This window comes from Pseudorca crassidens, chromosome 12 (assembly GCF_039906515.1).
Source record: "Pseudorca crassidens isolate mPseCra1 chromosome 12, mPseCra1.hap1, whole genome shotgun sequence".
Lineage (NCBI taxonomy): Eukaryota > Metazoa > Chordata > Mammalia > Artiodactyla > Delphinidae > Pseudorca > Pseudorca crassidens.
In genome coordinates, this window is record NC_090307.1 from 27,973,892 (window position 1) to 27,998,878 (window position 24,987).

The 24,987-nt window shown below is 43.1% G+C and overlaps 1 protein-coding gene across 1 annotated transcript; it reads right to left on the bottom strand.

The window, feature by feature from the left end:
• Positions 1-446: 446 nt before the first annotated feature.
• Positions 447-24,783, bottom strand: SLC14A1 (solute carrier family 14 member 1 (Kidd blood group)). The gene is made up of 10 exons (XM_067699212.1): positions 24,641-24,783; positions 23,908-23,971; positions 18,208-18,364; positions 17,456-17,645; positions 14,763-14,891; positions 12,817-13,009; positions 9,778-9,925; positions 9,438-9,572; positions 4,755-4,804; positions 447-2,842 (listed from the first exon to the last, which is right to left on the bottom strand). Exons 3-10 carry the CDS (start codon positions 18,341-18,343, stop codon positions 2,669-2,671), a joined length of 1,155 nt encoding a protein of 384 aa, XP_067555313.1. The 5' UTR covers positions 18,344-18,364; positions 23,908-23,971; positions 24,641-24,783; the 3' UTR covers positions 447-2,668.
• Positions 24,784-24,987: the final 204 nt, after the last annotated feature.

Sequence of the window (24,987 nt, forward strand, 5' to 3'; positions counted from 1 at the left end):
TCACCCTCGGGGGATGACATTCTGAACAGTAGTTTGTCCTAGAACACTGACCCCTGAGGCAGGTCATGGCCCAGGGTCAGTCCTGATGGGTACCCAGGGCCTGTCTGGGAATGCATGGAAGCTGGCTCTCAGGATATTCTTCTCCAAGTGTTAGGAGAGTGCCCTGAACATCTGTAACTGTCCTCAGTAATGCATTTTAATTCTTGAGTGAGGAGACCAATGGATAGTTGAGGGGATAACCAAGGGGATGGGCTCATAAATCTGAAATTGAACAGGGTTTTCTCAACTACGCATCTGGTGTGACTATGAAGTATAAGAAAGGAATAAGGATTCTAGTACATTGAAATATAAGCAATACATACCTATGCGTGTCATTGTTAATGTACACAATGGCTATAAAAGGCATATATGACTTCTAAACAAAATTTACACAAAACTGAGCTGTGCGTATAATTTATTCATATTCTTACATAGAAATTTGTCATACAGGCAATAGAAAAGAATATAAGCACTCCTTAGGAAAATCAATAAAATATTCACTAAAATTATTAGGATAATACTTAGCAACAAAAATAGCTTGAGAAAATGAATACTATTTAAATTAGACAATGTACAAGGTTTTAAAATGTTCCTATTTACAAGTCTGTGTGAGCACGTGGGAAAAGGGCATATGGTCAGCCCGCTAGGGCTTCCCTGTGAACACGGACTTGGAGACACTGAGAGGCTCTGGTTCCCTCAACCTTGCCCCAGGGTCTCCAGTCCTGGTGATCTTTGGTCTGCTTGCATTTTTGTCCCCCCCCCCCCACCAACTCTTATTTTACAAATTCCCTAACAAGGGAGATTTCAGTTCCAACACTGAAAATTTAGTTTTTCCACAGGAATATACATGACTCTATGACAGCTGCAAAGTCATGGTTTCAAAAGGCTTTGGTCACAAGGTTTTTAAATTGGAACAGTGTTTCCCTGAGAAAATGAAGAAGTGAACTTTTCCCTAAAATATTTGTAGGTTTACTTCCCTTCTTCTGTTTGTTCATTCAGCAAACTGTATAGTTTGCACTGAGTACTTCAAACCCAAATAGAAAAACACCTTTAGGATTCCAGTGTCATTTTCCAATTCTCCAAAATTTCGGAGCTTCCCACTGCCGTCTTCAGCATGTTTGGTTATAGAATCTTTATAGGATTGATAACTTACACAAACAAAGCAAAACAGGAGACTCCTTTACCTGTATTTCACTTTTTTTAAAAAATAAATTTATTTTATTTTTATTTATTTTTGGCTGCGTTGGGTCTTTGATGCTGCACGTGGGCTTTCTCTAGTTGCGGTCAGTGGGGGCTACTCTTCGTTTTAGTGCGTGGGCTTATTGCGGTGGCTTCTCTTGTTGTGGCTCTAGGTGTGCAGGCTTTAGTAGTTGTGGCACATGGGCTCAGTAGTTATGGCGCACAGGCTTAGTTGCTCCACGGCATGTGGGATCTTCCCAGGCCAATGCTTGAACCCGTGTCCCCTGCATTGGCAGGTGGATTCTTAACCACTGTGCCACCAGGGAAGCCCCCTACCTGTGTTTCTTTTTGATGGTTCAAATACCATTGGTTTCTGAGAGAGAATATTGTAAGCGTGCAGAAAATAGTGATTTTTTTTTAAAGTAAGAATTAAACAACTTCTAAACACCCAGAAGCAATCTGGCATTAACCTTCAGTCTTTATAATATATAACATCCTTAAATGAATTGAAAATGTGACTTTAAAGGGCCCTTGGATGTTGATGATTTGGTATTCGATTCTCTGCTTTTGTGGCATTTACAAAATCAGTTTAGGTAGATTAAAGTAAAAATAGCTATGCTGAGTATTTTAGAAAAATGTAACTTTTTCTTTTTAATACCTAGGAACTGGTAAAGCCAGGAACTTCTCTTATTTTACCTCATTGAAAACAAATCTATCCTCCTAAAAAAAAGATAATAAACTACTTAAAAATCCTTTGCAATATCCAAGAAAAGTGACAATACAGAATAATTTTGAAGGATGGGATCCCATTCTCCCTCCTGCAGCTCTGCCAGCCTGAAACAAACCGACCGTCTCCTGTAAGAGAATGTCACACACATGGGACAGCATGGAGGCGGTTCTGCTGAGGAGCTGGGGAAAGAGCTCAGTGATGAGCCCTGCGACGTTGACCACTGCTGTAATGTGTAACTTGCATTGATTTTAAATAAGCCAGATGGCTTATCTGAGAATTCTGGGTTGACTTTGATTTTGTGACTCTGAATTCCATTCACTTAAGGCTTAGTTGGTTTATAGAGATTAATTTTTTAATACTGTTAACATCATGTGCAACCAAGCACCAAGAATATCAATAAATATCAATAATTAGCTTTGGTCTTCCTTCCTCTTTCTGGTGGACCATTCTGACTTTGTAAATACAGTACAGTCTCAGTGCCAATGCCCCACTGGGGTTTAAATTCCATAGCCAGAGCACATCACCTTGATGTGTCTTGTCACTTGTTTGGGCATGTTTTGGAGTCTGAAAGAAAAATACAAAATGGGAAAAAGAACAGATCACCGATGGCTTAGTATGAAATTTGTTAGTAGTAAAAACAACAGTTTTGAGACCCTCGAAGTCAACTGGGGTAGTTAGTCAGAAATGACTTGTGACCATGGCTGTGGATGGGGGTTGCATTCACAAAGGGCTTTCAACCAGCCTTTTCTTGGCTTGTAGGTAGAAGATGCGGTTTTCTTCAGGATAAGTGACTTTACTGAGGGGCATCTTATAGATGTTGGGGTTTTTCGTGGTCAGCAGGAGGAACAGTAGTGTCGCCAAACAGAAGGGCCAGGTACAAGATGGCAATCCGACCTGGAGCAAAAGAGACAAGTCACACATTCCTTTGAGATCCTGTCGGAGGATCTCAAAGGAACCATGCTTCATTCCACTGTCATTCAGCTCAGGGGATGACTTGCTGGGGGCACTGCTCTGGACTCTGCTTGTCCCTGTGGAGACTGAGTCTAAGATCTCAGGGCATTCTGCCGCTGAAATGTCAGCATGCATTCCTTAGTGTTGATGTATGTCTTTCCCTCCCTCTCATGCAGTCAGACTTCCTACACTGGATGAGCAAACATGACACCTTGCTCCCAGAGATGACACTTCACCAACCACCAATGGCTCCTGACCACTCATCAGGTCCACAGAGCCATTTTTGATTAGTTCAGCCCTCTCTCCCCTTGACCTCTACCCAGACTAGGTCTTGGACTCTACTTGCTTTACTGCTTTTTGTTCCATCTCTCAAAAAGACTGTAAGCTCCTTGATGGTAGCTCTTCCTTCTGTGCGTCCATGGCAACTCACACAATTCTGAGCACACACCACGTACTTGGTTAGGTTTGGCCTTAAACATGGACCCCCAGGGTATGATGGTACACAAACCTGACTTCACATCACATCTGGAAGAGTTTAAAAAAACACAGATGGCTAGGCATCATACAAGATCTACTCTACCAGAAATGCCAAGGGACAGGGTCTGAGGATCTGCATTTTTCAAAATCTCCCTAGGTGACTCTGTTTCGCAGCCTGTCCAATTCTGGCCCATAGGCCAAGGTCTGTGAACCTTTGTTGGGATGTGAAGGGCCCCACGAGCTCTAAGGCATCCCATCATGCCTGTAACAGGGCTTTGACATTCCACCATAAAGATACTATGTCTCCAGAAGGACCCTCCCAGGTAAGCTCTCGAAGCTGCTGTTGAGAGGGCTAGATGCTGTCCTAACCCAGTGGCAGCCATGACCACATCTACATGGATAGAGTTATCATGAACCAGCCCTGCATCATCTGCAGTGGTCAGTGAGGAAGAGCACTGAGAGGTGGGGGACCCCAGAATACTCTGGGGATACTGGGCTCCTCAGGGGAGGGGAAGGACAAAGTCAAAGGAAGGAGAGAGTAGCAGGAGGCTCTTAATGGGCAACCATTTTGGCTACTAAATAATTCAGCCAGGGACTTCTCTGGTGGTGCAGATGGTTAAGTCCATCTGCCAGTGCAGGGAACACAGATTTGAGTCCTGGTCCAGGAAGATCCCACATGCTGTGGAGCAACTAAGCCGGTGCACCATAACTATTGAGCCTGTGCTCTAGAGCCCACGAGCCACAACTACTGAAGCCTGTGCACCTAGACCCCGTGCTCCGCAACAAGAGAAGCCACCACAATGAGAAGCCTGCACGCTGCAACTAGAGAAATCCCGCACACAGCAATGAAGACCCAATGCAGCCAAAAATAAAAAAAAAATTCAGCCAGGACATGGGTCTAAAAAAGTCTTACTGATGACTGATTGGGGATTAAAAAAATATAAGGGGTATGAAAAACTGTTGGCTTAATTAAAAAAAAATCTGGGTCTTTAACCAACTATCCTTTTCCTCCCTTTTCTGATTTATCAACTAATACATAGCCCCAGTTTTCTGTTTAAGTGAAAGATATTCTAAAGTCAACTTCTTGACACTCAGAGTTAAAGTATGAACTTGATAATATATTATACACCCTAAATTTCACTCCTTTAAATCAAACAATCTGATATTTTTAGCAAGCCTGGTGATTGTAGTTTGGACTAAGGTTTACTGTGATGCTGGAGGGTAAGTGAGGACAGGTGGGTCTGGCAGATGGAAAGTAGTGGCTATCTGTCATGGATTCTGCCCCAGGATGCCACGAAAGTGGACTTCAGGAGGGCTTCCATATCGTTGAAAACTGATCGATCACACTGATGAGAAAATGAGATTAAAGCAAACTCACCACAGCCATCAGGTTGGACATGCTGGCTCCAACGTAGGCAGTGAACAGGGCTACAAAAAAAAAAAAAAAAAGGAAAGAAGAATGCTTGGTAGGTGCACTTTTCATTACAGGAAAGACTGCCTTTAGGTATAAATCCCTGGAATGTAAACTTGTGCGTTTCACCAGCGAGCCCAGCATCCTGGTTACAAGTATGAGCTTAGAGTCAGCGGCTCTGGGTTCAAATCCAGACTCCACCCTGTACGAGCTCGGTGCCGCCTCTCGAAGTCCCATTTCCTCACCTGTACAAGGAGGTAATAGGAATCTCTCTCTCACGGGTTGGTGTGAGTGTGAAGAAGATAATGCTTGGGCTTAGCACACAGTAAGTACTCAATAAAGGTAGCTTTTCTGTGGTACTATTTTGTTGCTATTATTGATAACACTTAAGGAAAAGGCCTTCCATGGTAAATAAACTTCCCCATTATTTTATCCAAGCATAATAATTAAAATTAAACTTATGTTCCTTGAGACAGCATACAACCTCATGGCATCTGGGATTCTCAGATCAATGGTTAGAATTCACAGTTCCAAATATCATAGTGTATATATATATATATATGTAGTAACTCAGAAATTGGCAGAAACTGAACACAGACCTGGGATTCCTCCCCATAATAACATTTTCCCAAATACCATTAAGGTTGGCATACAGGTCAATGAATTAATTAACATCCTGTTTTTATTTACTTTGAGCACAAATTAGAGTAGGTAATTTGAGTTATATGTATGACTTTCAATGTAAAACAACAAAATCAAAGATCTCAACTAGCTAACTCAATTCCTGGCCCCAAGGGGGCTCGCGGAAGCCCTTAGGTTTCACAGAGGCGGCCTGAAGAATAACCTTCTTACAATGGCCACATGGTCACTTGGGCCAGCAACACTCAGTGTTAGACACACTCATCATCTGATCCTCAAGTCCATCGAGAAATCACATCTGCTACTCTGGGGAGTTGGGCAGCGGTGGTGGGAGGGACCTTATGATCCTCCTTTACTTTACTATAGACTTCCATCCTTTTATCAATATTTTATATTTTTATCCTGATAGTTTTTGTTCAACAGTATACCTAATTCTTTCACATCTGAATTGTCTCATGCTAATGGGAAAGGCTCATCTTTGGAAATGATCTGGGCTTCAAATCCCAGTTCTGCAATTTTGTTTGCTGTGCAACAAATCACTGAACTAGGAATCTAGTTTCATCATCTGTAAAAAGGCAACTTGAAGAGGTTTTTTACAGGGAGGTAATGAATCTCAAATGAAATCGTATATTTTCACAAACAGTAGCTATAAACTCATCTCTGTCACCATGGGTTGGAAGTACTGCTCTGAGGAGAAGGGTTAGAAGATTTTCTCTTTTCCCCCCATTTAGTTCATTCATTCATTCACTCATTCAAGAAATATTCACTGGCCATTGGCTAAGTAGAGGGGACACTCTGTCCCTTCTCTCCTGAGTACCAGCTTTTCTATGACACTCCCTTGAGCACGTGAGACCTTATTTCTCTCCTAGAAGTGCAATAGCTTAATACCTATTAACGTACTTTTGGTGCTCGAGTCTCATATTGTAATGCTGTTTCAATTCCCTGTTGCTTTTCTTTCTATAGTAAGAGTATCAGATTGTCTAACAGTTGCTGCCCATCACTTAAGACTAGCTGGGTTGGGCTGGGAAAGCCTTATATTAGAGGTGAAGTTCTGTACACCATGGTTTGGAGGTGATGACCCTGACAGCATTCTGAGTAACCGAGGGAGAGAAAAGGCCCTTGAGTGTGGAAGGGAGGACTGGATCCTAGTCCTTCATAGACAACGTCCCTCCCCACAGACCACCATGTGTGAGTCCTACTATGATAACCCAACTGTAAGAAGAGATACAAAATGTGTTTACAGTTTGCACTGATAAAATAACAAAATTGAGGAGTGCCCTGGCCATGCAGTTTCTGGCTTAGGGACACAGGGAAGGCAGCTTTACCAGGCTCTATCAGTGACTCCGAAGTCCTCTTTCCGATAAAGCCATAGGAGCTAATAAAAGAGCACCTCTGCGATAAATGCCTGTTATTTATTTACCTTGGCTGGCAAGGTTTACCTTTTGTCTGGCAGTATCGGGGTGACATGGGCAAGCACAAACTTGCTGTGAGATTTGCTTTTTAAGAGGGACTAGAGGTCTGTCTCAAAACTTTATGTCCAAAGATGAAACAGACAGTGCCCAGTGTGGGTGAAACAGGCACTCTCCTATACTGTCAGTGGCAGGGGAGATTGGTGCGGCCCTTGTGGGCTGCATTTGGCATCTCTTGAAATTAAAATAGGCAGAGCTGGGATCTGGGCACCAGGGAGGGTCTGGGCTCTTAACTAGTTCAATATACTGACTTAACCAGTATGCTCTACTAATAATGAAAATCTGGTCTATCCAAAGGAAGGGAGATGTGATAGGCAGAATAAAGGCCCCCAAAGACGTCCATGTCCTGATTCCCAGAACTTGTGAATGTGTTACCTTATGTGGCAAAAGGGACTTGGCAGTTGTGATTAAGTTAAAGATCTTGAGATGGAGGTTTATCCTGGATTAGCCAGGTTGACCCAATGTGATCACAGGGTCCTTATAAGAAGGAGGCAAGGAAGTTCTGTCTAGGGAGTGGGATGGAGTGTTTTCATTCTCTGCTTTATACCCTTCTGTATTGATTGAATTTTTGTTTGTTTTGTTTGGTAGAATAGGCCTGTACAACTATAGAAGTATAGAAAGAAAATAATGATGATATCACAGCTTTGGGAAACACACATCTGTAAACATCTTTGGCTTTTCCTTTCCCATAGTCCGTGAAGAGACCTTCACAGACCGTAACAACACCCGTGACCAAGACAGTTTCTGCTTATCTTTAAGGATGTGCTCAGACTGTCCCTATGCTGGCCCAGACCATGCTTTCTACCAACTGGAATTCCTCCTCTTACTTTTTAGGACTTACAGAAAAGCCACCCTTTCTAGGAGGTGCTTTTTGGTGATTCTGAACTATAATGTTCCCCCAGGGACTCACTCTGCACTGTAGGTGTTTCCTAGCTCTGCATCTTGTGGTCTCTGTGGGCTTCTCTCTCTTACTCACCTGGCTTCTGTTTTCTGTACAGAAAACCATCTGGGATCTAAAGCTTCTGAACCTCTAGCTCTTCCTAGTACTGTCTGGGTTGTACCATGAGTGTTTAATACATATTTGCTGCTACTGCCAATACAGAAAAAATAAAGGTTTGAAACCTCAAACCAACCTCAGAATAAAGAGTCTAACCCAGGTGAGCTCAGGAGGCCACATAATCTGTTTCTACCCTTCTCCTTTGCCCTAAGCTTTAAACAAGTATGGAAAAATGAGCAAAAATTTTAACAGGACTATTAGGTGAAATAGTTATGTAACTATAAAGAAATTGACAAAATGACATGTGAATGGCAACACCACAGCAACCTGAGTTTTGTTAATCTTCCTAGAGCATCAGACAATCAAAATTGGATTAGGCCTTAGAAATCTTTTGTTCTATCCCATGTCCTGCCCAATGCAGGAACTCACTCTAAATCCTACCTGACATGTAGCCCACCACTTTAATAATGGCTGGATTGATTAATCTGGTGATAAAATGACTCTAGACAAATGTTTCCATGAGATTACAAAAGTTTCTGCATGTTCCAATATCCCTCCACCCCTTTGTCCCCAAGGAAGTGTCATTTCCTTCATTCTAGCACATTATCTTACACACTTTTATTTGTGTTGAATTAGGGATGCCAGAAGCTATAAGTGAATAAGCTCCCCTTCCAATGGCCAGAGAAATCCATGGTAGCTTTTCATATCCAAAGCACTTGAGGTCTGTTTTCACCTAAGTGCCTGAATGGTACTAAAGGGAAGGAGAGTAGTGTAGTGGGTGTAACTCTGGAAGTTGTTAGCAAATGTGGATTCTGGACTTATATTTACCCCTAATGGATGCCTTTCCGTGTGTCACTTTCTCTCTCTGCCCTTATGTAGAACCCCAACAGTAAAATGAGAAGGATGGAGTGGAGATCTCCAGAACCCTTTCTAGCTCCCATAGGCTGAGTCTGGCTAGAAAACAGAGGTTAGAAAGGATTAATATAGCAGTTCTCAAAATGTGGTCCCCAGAGCTACAGCATCAGCACCACCTGGCACCTTGTTAAAAATGCAAACTCCTCCCCCTACCTCTAACAATGAGTCAGGGACTGGGGATTAGACCCAGCAATCTGGGTTTTAACAAGGCTTCCAGGTGATTCTGATGTTTGCTCCATTTTTGAGAACAGCTGGATTAAGGTGATTCTCTAAGGGCCCTTTAATACCACCTGATTCACCAGGAGAACCGACTCTAAGCTTGTTTCCTTTTAGTTTCTTGGGCCAAACAATTAGTATGAAGAACATAGGACAAGTCAAGTTTCTATCCCTCAACATACACATATTGTAAAATGGTTCTCTCATCTTCAAAATGAGTAATGAGGTAGACAGAGCAGACCCAAACCCTCCCAGAGGGGAGGCCAGTTGCCCTGGTTCCATCCTCAGCAGATAGCAGGGGGCTCAAACTAGAACTCCTGCTCTAGTTTCTCACACAGTCCTTTCTGACTGTTTGTTCTTGATGTTGATCCCATAATCATAAGCAACCATGCCCCAGATGAACAGGATACTCACCGCAGGCAAGAGCCAGGAGGTGGGTTTGCCAGGTGAGCGCCATGAACATTCCTCCAATTGCAATGCAGGTTAGAGAGCTGTTGAAACCCCAGAGTCCAACGTAGATGTTCTCAAATGGAGCTGAAAGACTGAGTCCTATTAGGCAAGACAGGAGGAGTCAGAACTTTGGACTAAATGCAGGATGCTCTGGAAGGAGTCTTGGGGTGGGGAAGTCATCCGAGAACTCCCACTGGTCCCTTGGAAGCAGAACTTCAAGAAAGGTCTGGGGTATAGAAGATGCCTGAGACAATGGATGGAGCAGAGGAGGCGCTCAGTATCTGGTAACAAGTCTTACACTCACCTGCTGCCATCCCCAGCAACGACCCGATCGCAGCATGTAGGCACATGAGTGGGGAGGAGAGGAAGATGGCGCCTAGGAAGATGCCCCCTGTCCACGGATTATCACAGGCATATATCTGACCAACACCCACAGGCAGGGACTTCAGTAACTGCAGAAACAATTTAGAAAATGCGGTCATTAAAACTACTGTACAGAAACTCATAGGGCACCCACAAACACAATGCGATGTCATTTTAGATTTAGCGTATCTTATCTTTCAAGGTCAGTGCTACTAATTTTTAAAATTCTCTCTCTCTATGGAAAAATCTCAGTCATTCTTCTGCTTTATCCCCAGAGATACACCAGCCCTTCCCTGCTGCGTGCTGAGCATGCCTTTCCCAGACCCTTCACTCACTGGCTCTACTGCTTGCACTGTCACCTGGCTTTGGTCACTGATAAGCTCCCAGTGCTGTGTCACTGCTCCTCACTGATCCTGTGAGGATCGGCCACGCCTCCCAGTGAGGATGGCAGGGACCACAGCTCACACTTCTATTGCTTTCAACTCTCTATCAGATCTGAGGCCAATAAATCAATGCATCTCTATGGTCAATAGAAGTATTATTACTCCCACGTAATTTAGTTATTTGTGCTAAGGGCAGAGACCCAAAGTCGGGTTATCTTATCCACAACTCCGAAGCAATTATTGACAGGTTCATGAGTCAGGACCATATTTACACTTCTGTTGTTAACGAGAACATGTATTAGTTAATTAATTTTACTTTATTTTTTAAAATTTATTTATTTACTTTTTATGTTTTGATTAGTTTTTATTAAAATTTTTTTAATTAAAAATTCTTTTTATTTTTCATTATATATACATTTTTAGAGAGCTTGTATTAATTTAAACCAAGATATCCTTAGCTTATTCCAGTTATCAACAACTGCCAGTCCTCAGAACACAAAAATCCATGTAAATATCACAATTCTAGCTTTCTGGCTGAGTTCTGAACTCAGGTAATATGTTCACAGAGTGGCAGTTCCTAGGAACAAGGTACAGGGTTTGATTCAAGCTAACAAATGATAATTCCTTATAACAACACTTCTGGTAGGGCTAGGATAGGCGTAATTAATTGTGTTAGTTCTGTTTTGACCAAGGCTATCACTGAAAGGGGTCCTCCCTACCTCCCATCTCACTCCTTCCACCTTTTCGCAAGGACCTTTGGGAGGCAGTGACTCTGATGCAGGGAGGCCAGCTTTGGCACAAGGAAGTGTCCGCTCCTTCCATGAATTAGGCTGGATCCAATGCTGGTTTCTGATGCTAGTCTGGTCCTTGCCCAGGGCACAGGATCATACTGTGAGTTTGATTCTAACCTAAGATGGGCCTAAATTCTTCCAGCCCATGCTGGATTTTCACGTCTACACAGGATCATTTCCTGTTTCTTCTAGACCAGGGAACTTGACACAGGCAGACTGTGTGGTCTTTTATCACAGAACTGGACAGCAGAACTATCCCTCAGGTATCCCTCCCCAGGGAAATGGGGAGTTGATGAGATGGGAAATAAGTATGCTGATGTTGGAGAGGTAGTTCAGAGTGAGGAGAAGGACAAGACTCCCCTTCCCCATGTTAGCACTGTCCACTAGCACTTTCTGTGGTGATGGAATATTCTGTATCTGTGCTGTCCAATACGTGCAGTTATTGAGCACCTGAAATGTGGCTAGTGAGGCTAAAGAACTAAATTTTAAATTTTATTTAATGTTAATTAACTTTACATTTAAATTAAAATAGCTACTGTATTAGGGCAGTTTTAGATAGTTAAACTAATGCTATTTTTTCATGGGCAGTTCTGATAAATTTTTAATTTTCCTTCTGAGTTATTTCCAAATGCTCCCATTCATTTTCTGGGCAAGAAGCTAAAGAAAAGGCTACTTGAACTCCTCACATGTTTTGACTGCTCAGCAAAGAGGACAGCAAAAGGTATTTTATAACCTGATAGCGGAAAAATCAGTCTCTTGCACCCTAAAAAAGGTAAGGTTGGTTTTCTTCTGATTTCAAGTGTTTTCTTTTTTTAAATAATCAAGAAACCTTAAACAGATTTATTAAATAAACACCAATACAAAGAGCTGGAATTTGATTTGGGTTAACCAGGCTTTTAAAAATAGTGCTCTCTCTATGCACAACTGTAATGAAATACACAGCATACATCCTAGGATAGTGGTTCTCAAACTCTGGCCCACGTCACTATTATCTGGGGAGCTTGTTAATACAGGCTCCTAGGCTCCACCCCAATGATTATGATTTAGGGAGTCGAGATGGAGCTTGTATTAGTATTTAAAAAACAGTGATTCTTATGCCTCCAAAGCCTGAGAAATCTGAATTACTGTACATATTCTATGAGGTCCACCATAAGAAAAAGCAGAATAGAGAGCTTCTGCAACAGGATCTAACAGTAAGCAGCCAGTTCTTTTGATTGGAGGAGGTAGGTCAGGGACGACTTAACACCAGGCTGGAGGCCCCTGCCTCAAGGGCAGGCCTCCATCATACCCCACAAATAAGGGCCAAGTTTGAAATAGAGTGTCTAAATTTCAGTGGAGATATATTCTGGAGTTAGCACTGCAGATTTTAGGAAAAGAGGAAGAAAAATTAGCTTTGACCAAATAGTCATTTAAAAAATCCCTTAGAGCCCAAAGCTTTGGAGTAGAACAAATAAGCATTTAGACGGCAAGAGGAAGGCATTAAAGAACTTCCTGGTGGTCCAGTGGTTAAGACTCTGCTCTCCCAGTGCAGGCGGCCTGGGTTTGATCCCTGGTAAGGGAACAAGACGCCGCATGCGGCAACGAAGATCCCGCGTGCGGCAACTAAGACCTGGCGCAGCCAAATACGTATTTTAAAAAAAATTCTTAAAAAAAAAAGAGGAAGGTGGCAAGGTCCCCCCAGTGCTGAGTCTCTATAAGCTTCTGATGCCCATGAATAATTAACCAGGAGGACACGGGGTGTCTTCCAGAGCCAGTGGTGGGGGTGGGGTTGGAGGGGTGGGGGTGTAAGAAGATAGTGTATCTTACCTGCAGGGCACTGAGGTCAGACCAGGTGACGTTGGGAACTGAGGTTACAGGTGTGAACAACTTGCTTGGGAAAAATGGATTGTAATGTCCCGTGGCAGAAAGGTACATTGACAACGCCATGTTGAAGGGCAGAGTGAAGACAGGGAGGTCCCATTTGCAGAACACGGAGTTCAACGCACTTGAGAAAACTGGACTAAAAACAACAACAGAACAGAATGGAAGAATATGCATGTGAAGCCTTCCAAACTCCCAATGCCCTGGAATGGAAGCCAGGTTGACAAACTGAATCTCTATACTATGGAGGGGCTTTGTTTCATTGGCAAATATGTCCCTAAAGTGTGTTGCCAAACTTTTCACAGAAAAAAAAACCAAAAATAAAAACAAACCCAAACCCAAACACACCTGGAATAAATCCTGTCATAGAATAATTCTTACATACAGTCAAAAATAAACTCTCAGCTTATTTGGCTTGTGGAAAATTATGCTCTGGGTTTGCTCACAGTGAGTTATAAATCTAGGTTTTAAAAATATTTTTGAAGTATTTAAGACATCTGAAAAGAATATTGTCTAAACAGTTAAAGCCCCTTCTGTAACCTACTTGATCATATGCACCTCCCTCCCCACCAGAGGCAAACTTGATCTTGAACTTGTATACCATCTCCACGAGTCTTAGTATATTTAGTCTTGAAAAAGAAAAACGATGGTCCCAGGAAGGATGCAGGTGGTGTGGACTGGAGGAAAGAGATCTTAAACTCAGGAGGGCAGAGTTCTAAGTCCTTGAGCAGTTGAACTGTGTGGCCGAGGGCAGGGAGGTACTTTCAGTTCCCTCATCTGTAAACTGGGAGATTGGATTATATGGTCTCTGGGCCCATTTTGTTCCCTCACTTGTTGATCCAATCAAGGAGCCATCACTTTAAGGTCAGAATCCCAGGTTTCCGGAATTGGGGGAGAGGGTGAGTGACCATGTGCAGGTGATGCCTCTTGCCCTTGAGCCTTATCTTCAGAATAGGTGGGAAGTCCCACCTGAGCAGGTTGGCCGTGCCGGCAGGTTCTCCTCCACACATCTGTGCTGTATCCAGGGTGGGCACGCTGTCCATAGTGGGCTACACGTATCATTTGTGTGGGTACTAATATTTTATATTCTGAATATACCATGGTAAGAAGGAAATGTTTGTTTTCGAAAAAGAAAAAAAGTATTTAAGACAGTGTCAACATAGAACTAGTTTGAAGGATTTAGGGTTAAAAAAGGAATCGAATTCAGTAAAGAACTATTTTGAAGGGGACAGGGGCAGGTGGTAAGGGGAGTTCATACAGGCACAGGGGTTCTCAGTGAGGTCCCTGGATCAGCCACAACAGCATCATCTGGGAAGTTGTTAGAGATGCAGATTCTGAGGCCCTGCCCCAGATGGACTGAATCAGGAAGCCTGGGGGAGGGAGCAGCAGTCCGTGTTTTAACAGGCCTTGCAGGTGAGGCCGATAGTGTGCATGTTTGAGGACCACTGATGTGGGGAGTGGTTCTCAACTTTGGTTGTACTTTAGAACCTCCTGGGAGCCTTCAAACTCCCAATGCCCTGGAAACACCCCAGACCAATTACATCAGAATCTTGTGGGGGGTTGGCTGTGAGGTGTGTGTGGAGGCCACACGCATCGGTGTATTTGAATGTTTCCAATAGACATATCCTGAATCTAAATTTAAAAATATATTTTTCTAAAGATTGTGTTATATACATAACATAAAATTTACCATTTAAACCATTTTAAAGCATTCAGTTTAGCGGCATTAAGTACATTCACATTGTTGTACAACTATTACCACCATCCATTCATGGAACATTTTTCATTTTGCAAAACAGAAACTCTATACTCCCTAAATAATAACTTCCCCCACTGCCTTCTCCCCCTATACATTTTTCAAAAAGGCATTTCGAAAACCAGGTACAACTTACCAAGTCATGGACATAGCAGATACAGGGAATAATAGCCACCAGAAATAGCTTCCCTTGTCTGAAAAGACAGCCATGAGGATTCCCACCAGGGTGGCATTGTAGCCCTGGAGCCCTGCTGCAATGGTGGACCTGTGGGCAAAAGGCACAGCTTGGACAGCTTCCAGGAGGATGTTGGCTGGACGTGCACATAAATGACACTAGTAACTTCCAGATAATATTTACATTTGAAAATGAGATTATATTTAGGATTTTATTGCAAAGTCTGTAGAAGCCAAATACTAATAAAAGCATGAAAAAGTAAAATATACATGGATAAAATGCAAATGTGCACATAGAACAACCCCTATAGAGGTGTCATAGCTAAAGATAGAATTCCAGCATCTAGGGGAGGAAAGGGAAATCAGCAATCCAACCTATTCTGCTTCCTTTTACCCTTTTGTTCCAAAAGTTATTATTTCTTTTAAGTCATTAGGACCTCTGACTTGAATAGAGCTTTGATGTGAAACTGTTTCCTAAGTCTGATTTTCTTGGTGAGAGATGTAAGATTCTTAAAATGTAAATTTACTTCCATGGTGTCTTTGATCTTATAAACACAGATCTTCCAACTTAGCATATATTTTCATCTTCCTGTGCTTCCATTTTGTTGTCTCCAGATATACATTTCCAAGTTATTGCAAAGAAAAACAATTACTTTTACTTGGCAAATTACTCCATTTAATTATGTGCATATATAGCACCTAATTATTTCTTGGGTCCTTTTTGCTTCCCAGCATTTAACCTCACTTCTAAATGTTGTCTTGGGTAAGTTTCTACTCCTGGCCAAAATGGTTCCCATTTCATATTTGGGGACAAGAAGCTCCAAGAAATGGAATGATTTCTATAGAATAAGCCCTGGGGCTGACAAGCCAGGCCCCCCAGGGCTCTGAGAATTGGCACCTTGAAGGTACCCAGCATTCAAGGATGAAGTCTGTAGGAGTCACGGGTTTGCAGATGGTGAAGTGGGTGGGCGAGGTTGAACACAGGGCCTGAGGGGGAGGTGATGTAGCAATGAGTCACGCTACAGGGCAGTACAGGATGGTGTGAAAGCTTCTCCCGGCCTGTTTGTCACTGGAGCAGGAGGCACCAGTTCAACAGCAGGGTGATATTCATCTGGGCAAGAGTATTAGAGGTGAGACTCCATGCTCAAAAGCCCTTTGTCTCCCTTAAAAAATCCTTCAGGATATGTGGCAGGTGATGCGACTTGTATTGGTTTAACCCAGGAAATGATAATTGAGGCCATACCTGAGGGCAGTGGGGAGCTATGCAAGGCTTGTCCTCTCAGCAACTGACTTTCGGATTGAAGGCTTGAGTTTGATCAACAAAAAATTAACTGCAATGCCTACATGTTGTGGAATGCCACAGTTTCATCAACAGGAAGATGTGTATTCATTTAAAGCAGAATTACCTTTTCCATGTGCCCTTTAGGACCGAGGAGAGTAAAAGAGATCTGAAAACTAACCCATGTAAATATGGCTGGTCTTTTAAACCATTGATCCCCAACGTTTTTGGCACCAGGGACCGGTTTCATGGAAGGCACTTTTTCCATGGACTGGGTTGGGGGGGGATGGTTCAGGCGATGGGGAGTGGCAGACGAAGCTTTGCTTGCTAGCCTGCCACCCACCTCCTGCTGTGTGGTCCAGTTCCTAACAGGGGGTGTTGGGGACCCCTGTTTTAAACCATACGTGATAAGGACAATGGGTCAACTTCTACTGGGGCAAAACAATGAAGAAGATTTGATATGATACAATCCTGGACCACACCTCCAAACTGGACAGACTGTTTCTTGATGTGCATTAGAACAGAATTTGACCTAAGGTACAAAATCACCCTCCATAGAGAACAAGTCAGGCTCCTTGGACCTGATGGGAAAGTGGAGCATTTTTGGACTCTCTCCCTGAGAAGCCCCTTAGGCAGTTTGCAGTAAGTGTTACAGGAGCTTAGCTGTATAATGACCATCCACTGGGGGTGATGCGTGGATCCTGGCCACCTAGAAGACCAGCAGCCTCCCTGAAGGAACTGGTCAGGCAGGAGCCGTCTCCTCCCATGGTAGGAGTCAGCTCATCAATTCTTCAGTGGCAGATAGTTTATAAAGTACACGCTATGTTTAGCCTAACACATAGTTCAGAAGACACACTAACATTACTTAAGTCAGAACTTGCTTACTTGGAATTTATGTCAGTTTGTCTCTCTGGAAGCTGAGCTAATCTTTGTACTGTCCATGAAGAATGAATTTACTAAGCTAAGCATGGAAATAAGATATAATGGGATTAGTGGGATTTTTAAGCCACTAAAACTTTTCCTGAACCCATATTCATTTTTTGTAAATAAACAAAATGCTGATGATAAATAATTGATCAATCATTAAAGCAGATCCCTTTGGACCCTACCCTGGGAATTACTTATAGCTTTCTTCTGGTTACCATGTAGTGCCAGGAGCATCTGGCATCATTCAGACTGGCCGCTTATTCAGGTACCACGAATAAGAGGATATAAATGATTTCCTGACCTCTGACTAAAGGCACATATAAAGCATTCTGTGCAATAAAGGTTGTTTCTCCTGGGGAGGGTGGGGCTTTATCACTGTTGCCCAGAGTAACTGGTTGGCTCCTGTGTTCTAAGAAGCAAGAAGCGGAGGCTTGGAGGGACGCGCCTACCTGTCCTGACCGAGTAACAGGGCTGTCAGGGTGGAGACCACAGTTGCCACACAGCCACTGAGCGCCCACCAGGGGTTCTGGACCAGGAGTCCCACCAGAATCAGGATTCCGCTGATGGGGTTGCTGACAAACACCACTTGGGATATGCCCCGAAGGACCCAGTCGACGAACTGGAGTGCCTGGGGTTTGTCTGGAAGAGATGAGATGGGCAGAGCTAAGGAAACAGCGAGGCAAATGGGGCTCCTTCCCAAGTCCAGGGCCCACCCTGAGCAAAATCCCCTCTCATGAAGGTGAAGCTAATTTTTGATATTCCTTGAAGCTTTTTCTCTGAACCCTTTCCCCTTAGTGACCTTCAGATCCCCGAAAGCAACCAGTTTCTTTCCTCTTAATCCAACTGCCCCTACTAGAATCTCAGTTCCAGAAAGCATCGGATGAACTTATTTACCATGCTTAGAGGTTCAGATTCATATGGCAAAGGAATGAATTACCAATAGTAAAATTTCACTTTTTAAGTACTGAAATTATAAGGAGGAACCAGGTGCCTTCCTCTGATATCAACTGGACTGCGGCCCTGACCACTATCTCCATTAAAAAAAATTTGAAGAAGTTTGCTGGTTATAAGATAAAAAGTTAAAAAAGGGAGAGGAAAGAGATAGATAGAAGGTAGGGGAGTATAACTAAAGATATGACTAGAAGAACCAGCAAACCATTTCCCCCAAAGCCACTGCTCCAAGGGATGGAAGAGTAAATACCTTTAAGCCAGTTGGCAAATTCTTTCATATCACCAGTTATGTAGCCAAGTGCCTTGGGGAGGCATCTTCTCTTGCGAACTGGTGGACCCTGATTTCCACCCTGGTCCAGTTTAACCACAGTGGGGCTGTCCTCCATGGATAGCTCTTCCTCTGGCTCCTTAAGGAAAGAACAGAGCTCATAAACATCCTAATGTAGAACACTTCGGACTGGCCAGTGTGGGACCTGGTCACAGTAGCCACAGAGGATGAGTTTAAAGGCACTTTATCTGGACCATGACATCCCATGGAACTAAGAAAACACCATTTTCCTCTTGAAATGTTGTCACGGAGATTATTACCAAGACCCAAACCCCATACTACTTTTGTTATCACTGTTTTCAATGCCATCATGAAAAAAGGTTCTGGTCTTTCATTTCATAAGGTTCAGTTTCTAGCTCAACAAATATTTATTGAGCACCTATATCCTACACTCAAAGAGCTCAGTCTAGTGGGAAAGACTGAAAAATAGTTAATTTCAACGTAAGGAGTCAGATAATGATATAGAAATAGCTAAGTACTTAAGCTTCTTGCTGCCAATGAAAGGAGCCAGATGTCTGGTTACAGACCAATCAGCTACTTTCCAAGACAAGCAGTCATTTTAAATTGAATTTTTATTTTACAAAAAAGAGTTTTGTTTTTAAAAGTTTGAAAGAGAAGAAATGTTTACAAAACAGTGTGTGTGTGTTAACACAGCCTAAGAAAACCGCCTCTCACACACTCTCCAAGTCAAAGATTGCTTGACTATGTCATCACATCAGGCAACTGCCTCAGATATTCTTTATTTTTGGAATTTGTTATTTAAATGTTTAAAGACTGGAAAAATAATATTCCACAAAGGTGTAGAAAATGGGAAAGGTGGAGGCGGACCAAGCTGTTGAAAACCAAAAAATTACAATTTAAGAATTGTATGCTATGGGGCTTCCCTGGTGGTGCAGTGATTGAGAGTCCGCCTGCCGATGCAGGGCACGCGGGTTCGTGCCCCGGTCCGGGAAGATCCCACATGCCGCGGAGCGGCTGGGCCCGTGAGCTATGGCCGCTGAGCCTGCGCGTCCGGAGCCTGTGCTCCGCAACGGGAGAGGCCACAGCAGTGAGAGGCCCGCGTACCGCAAAAAAAAAAAAAAAAAAAAAAAGAATTGTGTGCTATAAGAATGTACAGGGCATACTTACAGTAAGCATGCCTCGGGGAAATACTAACAGTATAACCGCGACTGGCGCTCACTATGAGACTCTTCACTTCTCATGCTAAGTGTTAATAGGACTAAGTACCAGCATCAACAGAATATGGTACCCTGTAGACAAAAATGGTTTTATGGTGCCGATGGTAGATATAAAAGAATACCAATGATGTCGTCCCAGAAACAGGCAAAGGGAGAAAGACAATGGCAAAACTACCTTGAGTTTGCAAGGAAGCAAGGAGCACAGCCAGGCCAGTGTGAAGCAGGGGAACACCAAAACCATCAGACCCCAGAAGGCACAAGTGTGGAATGTGGAAGCCACAGGCACGTAAGACATGACCAAGGAAATACCCCAAACTCGTGCAGTTAGACCAGCTCGTCTTCTCTCTGTGGCCAGGCTGTGAACAAGGGGTTCTCGTGGCTATTTTTGGTCCCATCGTTGTTCCATTTACCATAGCCAACAAATGGCTATTAACAGATAATAAAAGTTATGGCTTTTAAAATTTTTATTTTTTGCAATCCAGATTTTAGTTTTGGCTTCTATTAATCCCAGTACAGAAATCAATGTAACATTTTTTACTGAGTCACAATTTCACTTCAATTGTATTATTTCATTGCCCAACTAACCATTCTGCTTTTGAACAATGGCCAACCATTCCACAAAGTAGAAGCTGTTCATGCAGTGCATTCTAGACCAAGGTCATTTTGTCTTGGCAAAATAGTGATAGAAACCAGCATTTGTGAGACTTCCAATGAACATTTGCATTAAGAAATTCTTAAACTGAAAACTGCTGGAGGTCAGGAACCAAAACTAAGTCTATATGGAACTCAGCTGGCCCCAAAGTTAAACAAGGAAAACTGTTTGAATTATTAAGCAATTGTGAAAAATTGGATTTTATTTCATAATCTAAGTGATGAGTATCATTTATTTTTATTTATCTCCCTCTTTAAACATCATAACTGAAAATATTGCTTGGAAGGCCCTTTCCTCAGCTACAGTGACCCCATTCTCAAAGCCATGCATCTTATGAGAGGCATCAGGCTCCAGTCCAGGCAATGACAAGAAATTGCCTTGAGTTTCTGTGACTGAGTAGATCTGGCCCTACAGAGGCAGCACCGAATGAAAACATTAAAGTGGACATTTTCCATCAAACACAGAAACAATTAGGTATATGGGTTATTCCAGGGTGAACAAATTCATGTTCTCAAAATTTCCAGCATTTATTTAAGAGGGTTTTAAATACATCATCACCTCAGAGATTTTAGAGTTAACAAATATGAAACCTGATATTCTAACTGGCCAGATATGACTGAGAACCTGACTGGCCAGAGTTCCCTGCCTAGCCACCCGAAGCTGAATAAAGATTGAATCATTTATCTGAATCCACAGCCCAACGTACAGAAGGCTTGCTGTGCTTTGTCTTTCCAGTATCCACATATTGGGGTAGGTTGTGTGGTTGCCATGTCCTAGAGAGAGGGGTCTTCTCATGAGTTGAGCAGACAGTTGCTGCTGTGGCCGAACCCCCCAGGAACCATTTATTCTGAAATCCTGAATACTCTGGAGCCCTGGGAACCCTGACTACTTGCTCCAGAACTTAGGCATGAGAATTGGTTATGAGAAACCAGTAACTTAAAGGTTGTGGTTCACCCTAGAATTTTATCATGCTAGACTGTTCGCATTTCTTTAGGGAAATTTAAGAATCCACACATCCTAATTGGAAAGGCAATGCAAGGTGATAAAGCAGGAACTTAAACTGATGCTCAAGCTTTTCAAATCTAAGTAGGTCATTAAATTTCAACTAAAAAGACAGGACCAGAAAATAAAAGGAAAAAACTCTATAAAATAGGAGGAGCATAAGTTAAAAATCCCAGACTACTTTTTCCTAGCTTTTCCATGGTTGTCAAAACTCTGCAGCACAAAGGTCCAGCATCCAACCCCAGATGAGTGTCTTGTGACTTTCTTGACCAAGACCCCTGTGCATCTGGCTCAGCCCAAGCTGCACTGCTCAGCAGAGCATGAGGACCCACTTCCCAGGCTCTGTTCAGAAAAGACACAGCAGAGTCACAGAGAGAAGCTGCACAAAGGTAGCATACCTGTTCTGGTGGCCCATGGGCCAGGGCCAAGCTTAGCCAGGGGAAGCCTCTGCGTGCTGCCTCACCAGCTTTTTTTCCAAAAGGGTCCCTCCAAAGAGGACCAGGAGGGGCGTCACCAGCGGCGCCAATCAAAGACCGTCCATTCATCCTTCCTTTCTTTCCGTACATGACAAAGGGCAAAAATAGATGAATCAGCAGGATTTGTGCCCTGGCTGTGGTGTGAAATGCAAGGAAGAGAGAGGCAGGAGCTCTCCCAGAGAGTTCCTGGGGAGAGGAGATATTAACAGAGAAGGCCAACTTCTCCATAAACAAGAGCTCCATCAGCAAAGAGAGATGATGAGCTGACTGCAGACATTGAATGTTCATTTGACTTCACTTAGAACAAAAGAAAAATATGGCAAATCATCCTGCACAGAGACCTATGCATAGGTTTTGTTCTGCTGCGTTTCTCCACTATCAGGAAGCTGACAGATCTCAAGCTTGTTCCAAAAGGAGGGGTGGGCTCAGGCTCTGAAACACTTCAGGCAAACTGTTAGGGCTCCATCTTGGGGGTCAAAGCCAATGCCACAAATTCCCTCAGCCTTGATCTTTACAAATGTGAGGAGAAGGCCTGGTATGGGTTCTATTTTCTGTGATAAGATGCTAGCCACACTTTGTATGCATAGCAAAAGCCCAGTCTAAGAAACTGCTAAATGGCATTTTCCCCCTCCTTGTATCTGATTAGGAATTGTTAAAAATTGGACATCGCCTTGTTTATAAGAAACAATTCTTAGTTGAATTCAACAAGTGTGGCAACTTTTTGTTTCCTTTTTTTTTTTTATTAAAAAAAAAATTCCATCACATCCAAGGATAGTATTCTTCCTTCAGAGGTCCCAGGAAAGTCGTATGTGTGGTATTTCTTTATTTTTTTTCTTCCTCTTTTATTTAATTTTTATTTTCTTTTACTGGCTTCGTTTGAAATCTGAAAATTTACACTCTACTAGAGTGACTCAGAAAAATCCACAACCGTGGAAAATATTACTGACATTTCTTAGGAAAAAACTGTGTATGTGTATGTTTATCCATGGTTAAACAATCTGGCAAATACCTGACCAGTGGGTTGCATTATGTATATTTTTGTTTGATAAAGAACAACATGCAGAAACCCAACTGTAGGGCACTCATACACAACTTTAAAAAAAAGAAAGAATGAATGAAATAAAAAGGAGAGAAAGAGGGCTTCCCTGGTGGCACAGTGGTTGAGAGTCCGCCTGCCGATGCAGGGGACACGGGTTCGTGCCCTGGTCCGGGAAGATCCCACATGCCGCGGAATGGCTGGGCCCGTGAGCCATGGCCGCTGAGCCTGCGCATCCCGGAGCCTGTGCACCGCAACGGGAGAAGCCACAACAGTGAGAGGCCCGCGTACCGCAAAAAAAAACAAAAACAAAAACAAAACAAACAGAAAAAGGAGAGAAAGAGACAGGTAGGACTGTTACATTCCCCTTTTACATTTCCCCACCACCAAAATCACCACGTCTTGGAGAATGACAACCTTGAGCTCAACAACGATATTTCCTTAGCCGAGAGAGAGAGAGAAAAAGTTGAGAGAGCATATAATTTGAGGCTTCATTTTATAGAAGGGAAAACTGGGGTCCAGAGTGGGGACCATCCACGTTCACTCAGCAGGGTCAGCCTTATGGAATAGGTAAGCCCTGGTGGCTCTTCGTCTTCCGGGCTGGAGCCACACACATTGATGCCCCCAAGATTCTATTCAAGTCAACACACAGTGAAGGAGCAGCTTCTGAATGCTGGGATGCAAGGGGCATTAGGGCTCAGTGACACACTAGACACAGCCTGTCTTCGTGGCCTCCCTGACATAACCCTGGGGAGGGAGTGTTGCACAGCAGCAAAGGGCTCTGTTACGTCTGGTTTCACCCCATGCCCTTGCCCGAAGCAGTGACTCTCCTGACAAACATCTCACTGTGCCTCAAAGTAAGCCTCACTCTCCTGCATCGCTGACATATCTACAACAAGGCCTATATGTGCTGAAGGTAACATCCCAAGAATGTTCTGGAAGCTGCACCCGATGAGCTTACAGCAGGAGTTAGAAAGCACTTTTCATAGCCCAGATCACTAGTACAACAAAGCAGTACTCATCATTCTGAAAAATCAAGATTTCAGCTCAACTACATTCCTTGTTTTATTACAGGAAGTACAGCTCATTCTATTGTCAACATACATTAGAAATTTGTACAATTAGAGAGCCCTGAAAGTTGTTAATTTTCTATGCCTCAAGTATCACTTTTACAAATAATACAAAGTTTTGGATATAGATATAGAAGAAAGCATATAAAGATTCATGCTCTATCATACATAAGAGAATTTTCAGCATTGACATTTATCTGATACTTACAGTAATCTTTATTTTAGGTAGTTTTTGATTCTAAGCGGTGGGAGGTGCTCAGGTTTCTCTAAAGCTGTAATCAGAAACAAAGAAACTGCTGTCAGCTATCCTGTCTCCTGATTAAAACACTTCTCTCTTCAGAACACACTCCCCTAGAAGCCTTGAGGTCTGAATTCCACATCAGAAAGGGTAGCTGCAAAGAAGCTGCCAGATTCGTGCCTGTAGTGGGACTGATTCTTTCTCCCAATGGGTGTTCCAGCACCCTCCCTCCAGCACGACAGCACATAAAACCATAGTTGGAAAGGGCCATTCCCAGTACCCACTTCTTTTTTTTGAGTCGGATTGATACATCTCCAATTTTACTTATTTCAAAAACACAGCCTGAAACTCCTATAGAGCGTCGGTGAGCTGAGTCCTTTAGCACCTCAAGTGGACTCCTTGCTGAAACCCTCTTCCACACGAACTCCGGTGGAAGAAACCATGCTGTAGTTTGATCCACCTGCTGTAGAAACCATGAACCAAGACGCTGCTTGCAAGCATCCAGGAAGAAGCCCATGGTTTGGGTAAATGGCTTTCTAGTATACCAGAACTCTGTCTTTGCTGCTTTTACTCAGTTCCAATCATCTGAATATATTTCTCCATTAAAAAAAGAAAAGCGAAAAAGAGCAAAAATTAGAGAGGTCTAAGAAGACAACCCCCCGACAAGGAACAGTTAGAAATGAACAGAGATGAGAGTACTCACACTGCAGCTGGCTTCCTGGGCAGAAGGCACTGGCTGATAAAGCCCTGCTGGGCTCTATTAAAAGGGAGGTGCTTAGGAGGAGGGTGCTGGGGGAGGCACCCAGCACTTTGATACTCAGAACCCACTCTGCGTATCTGTGCTGCTTTTTTTCTCCTCCCACTTCAGGCACCAGGGCCAAAGTACTGCCAAGCAAATGGCCCCCTGTCCCGTGCCTTCTGTCTGTCTGTCTCTGTTCTTGATTGGGTGCCAGCAGCTTTGCCATCGTTTCTGCGGGTTCCCAGGTCTTTGTCCAGCAGCAATCCTGCTCAAGCTCATTGTTGTCTTCCCGGTGCTGTTTCCTCTACCCT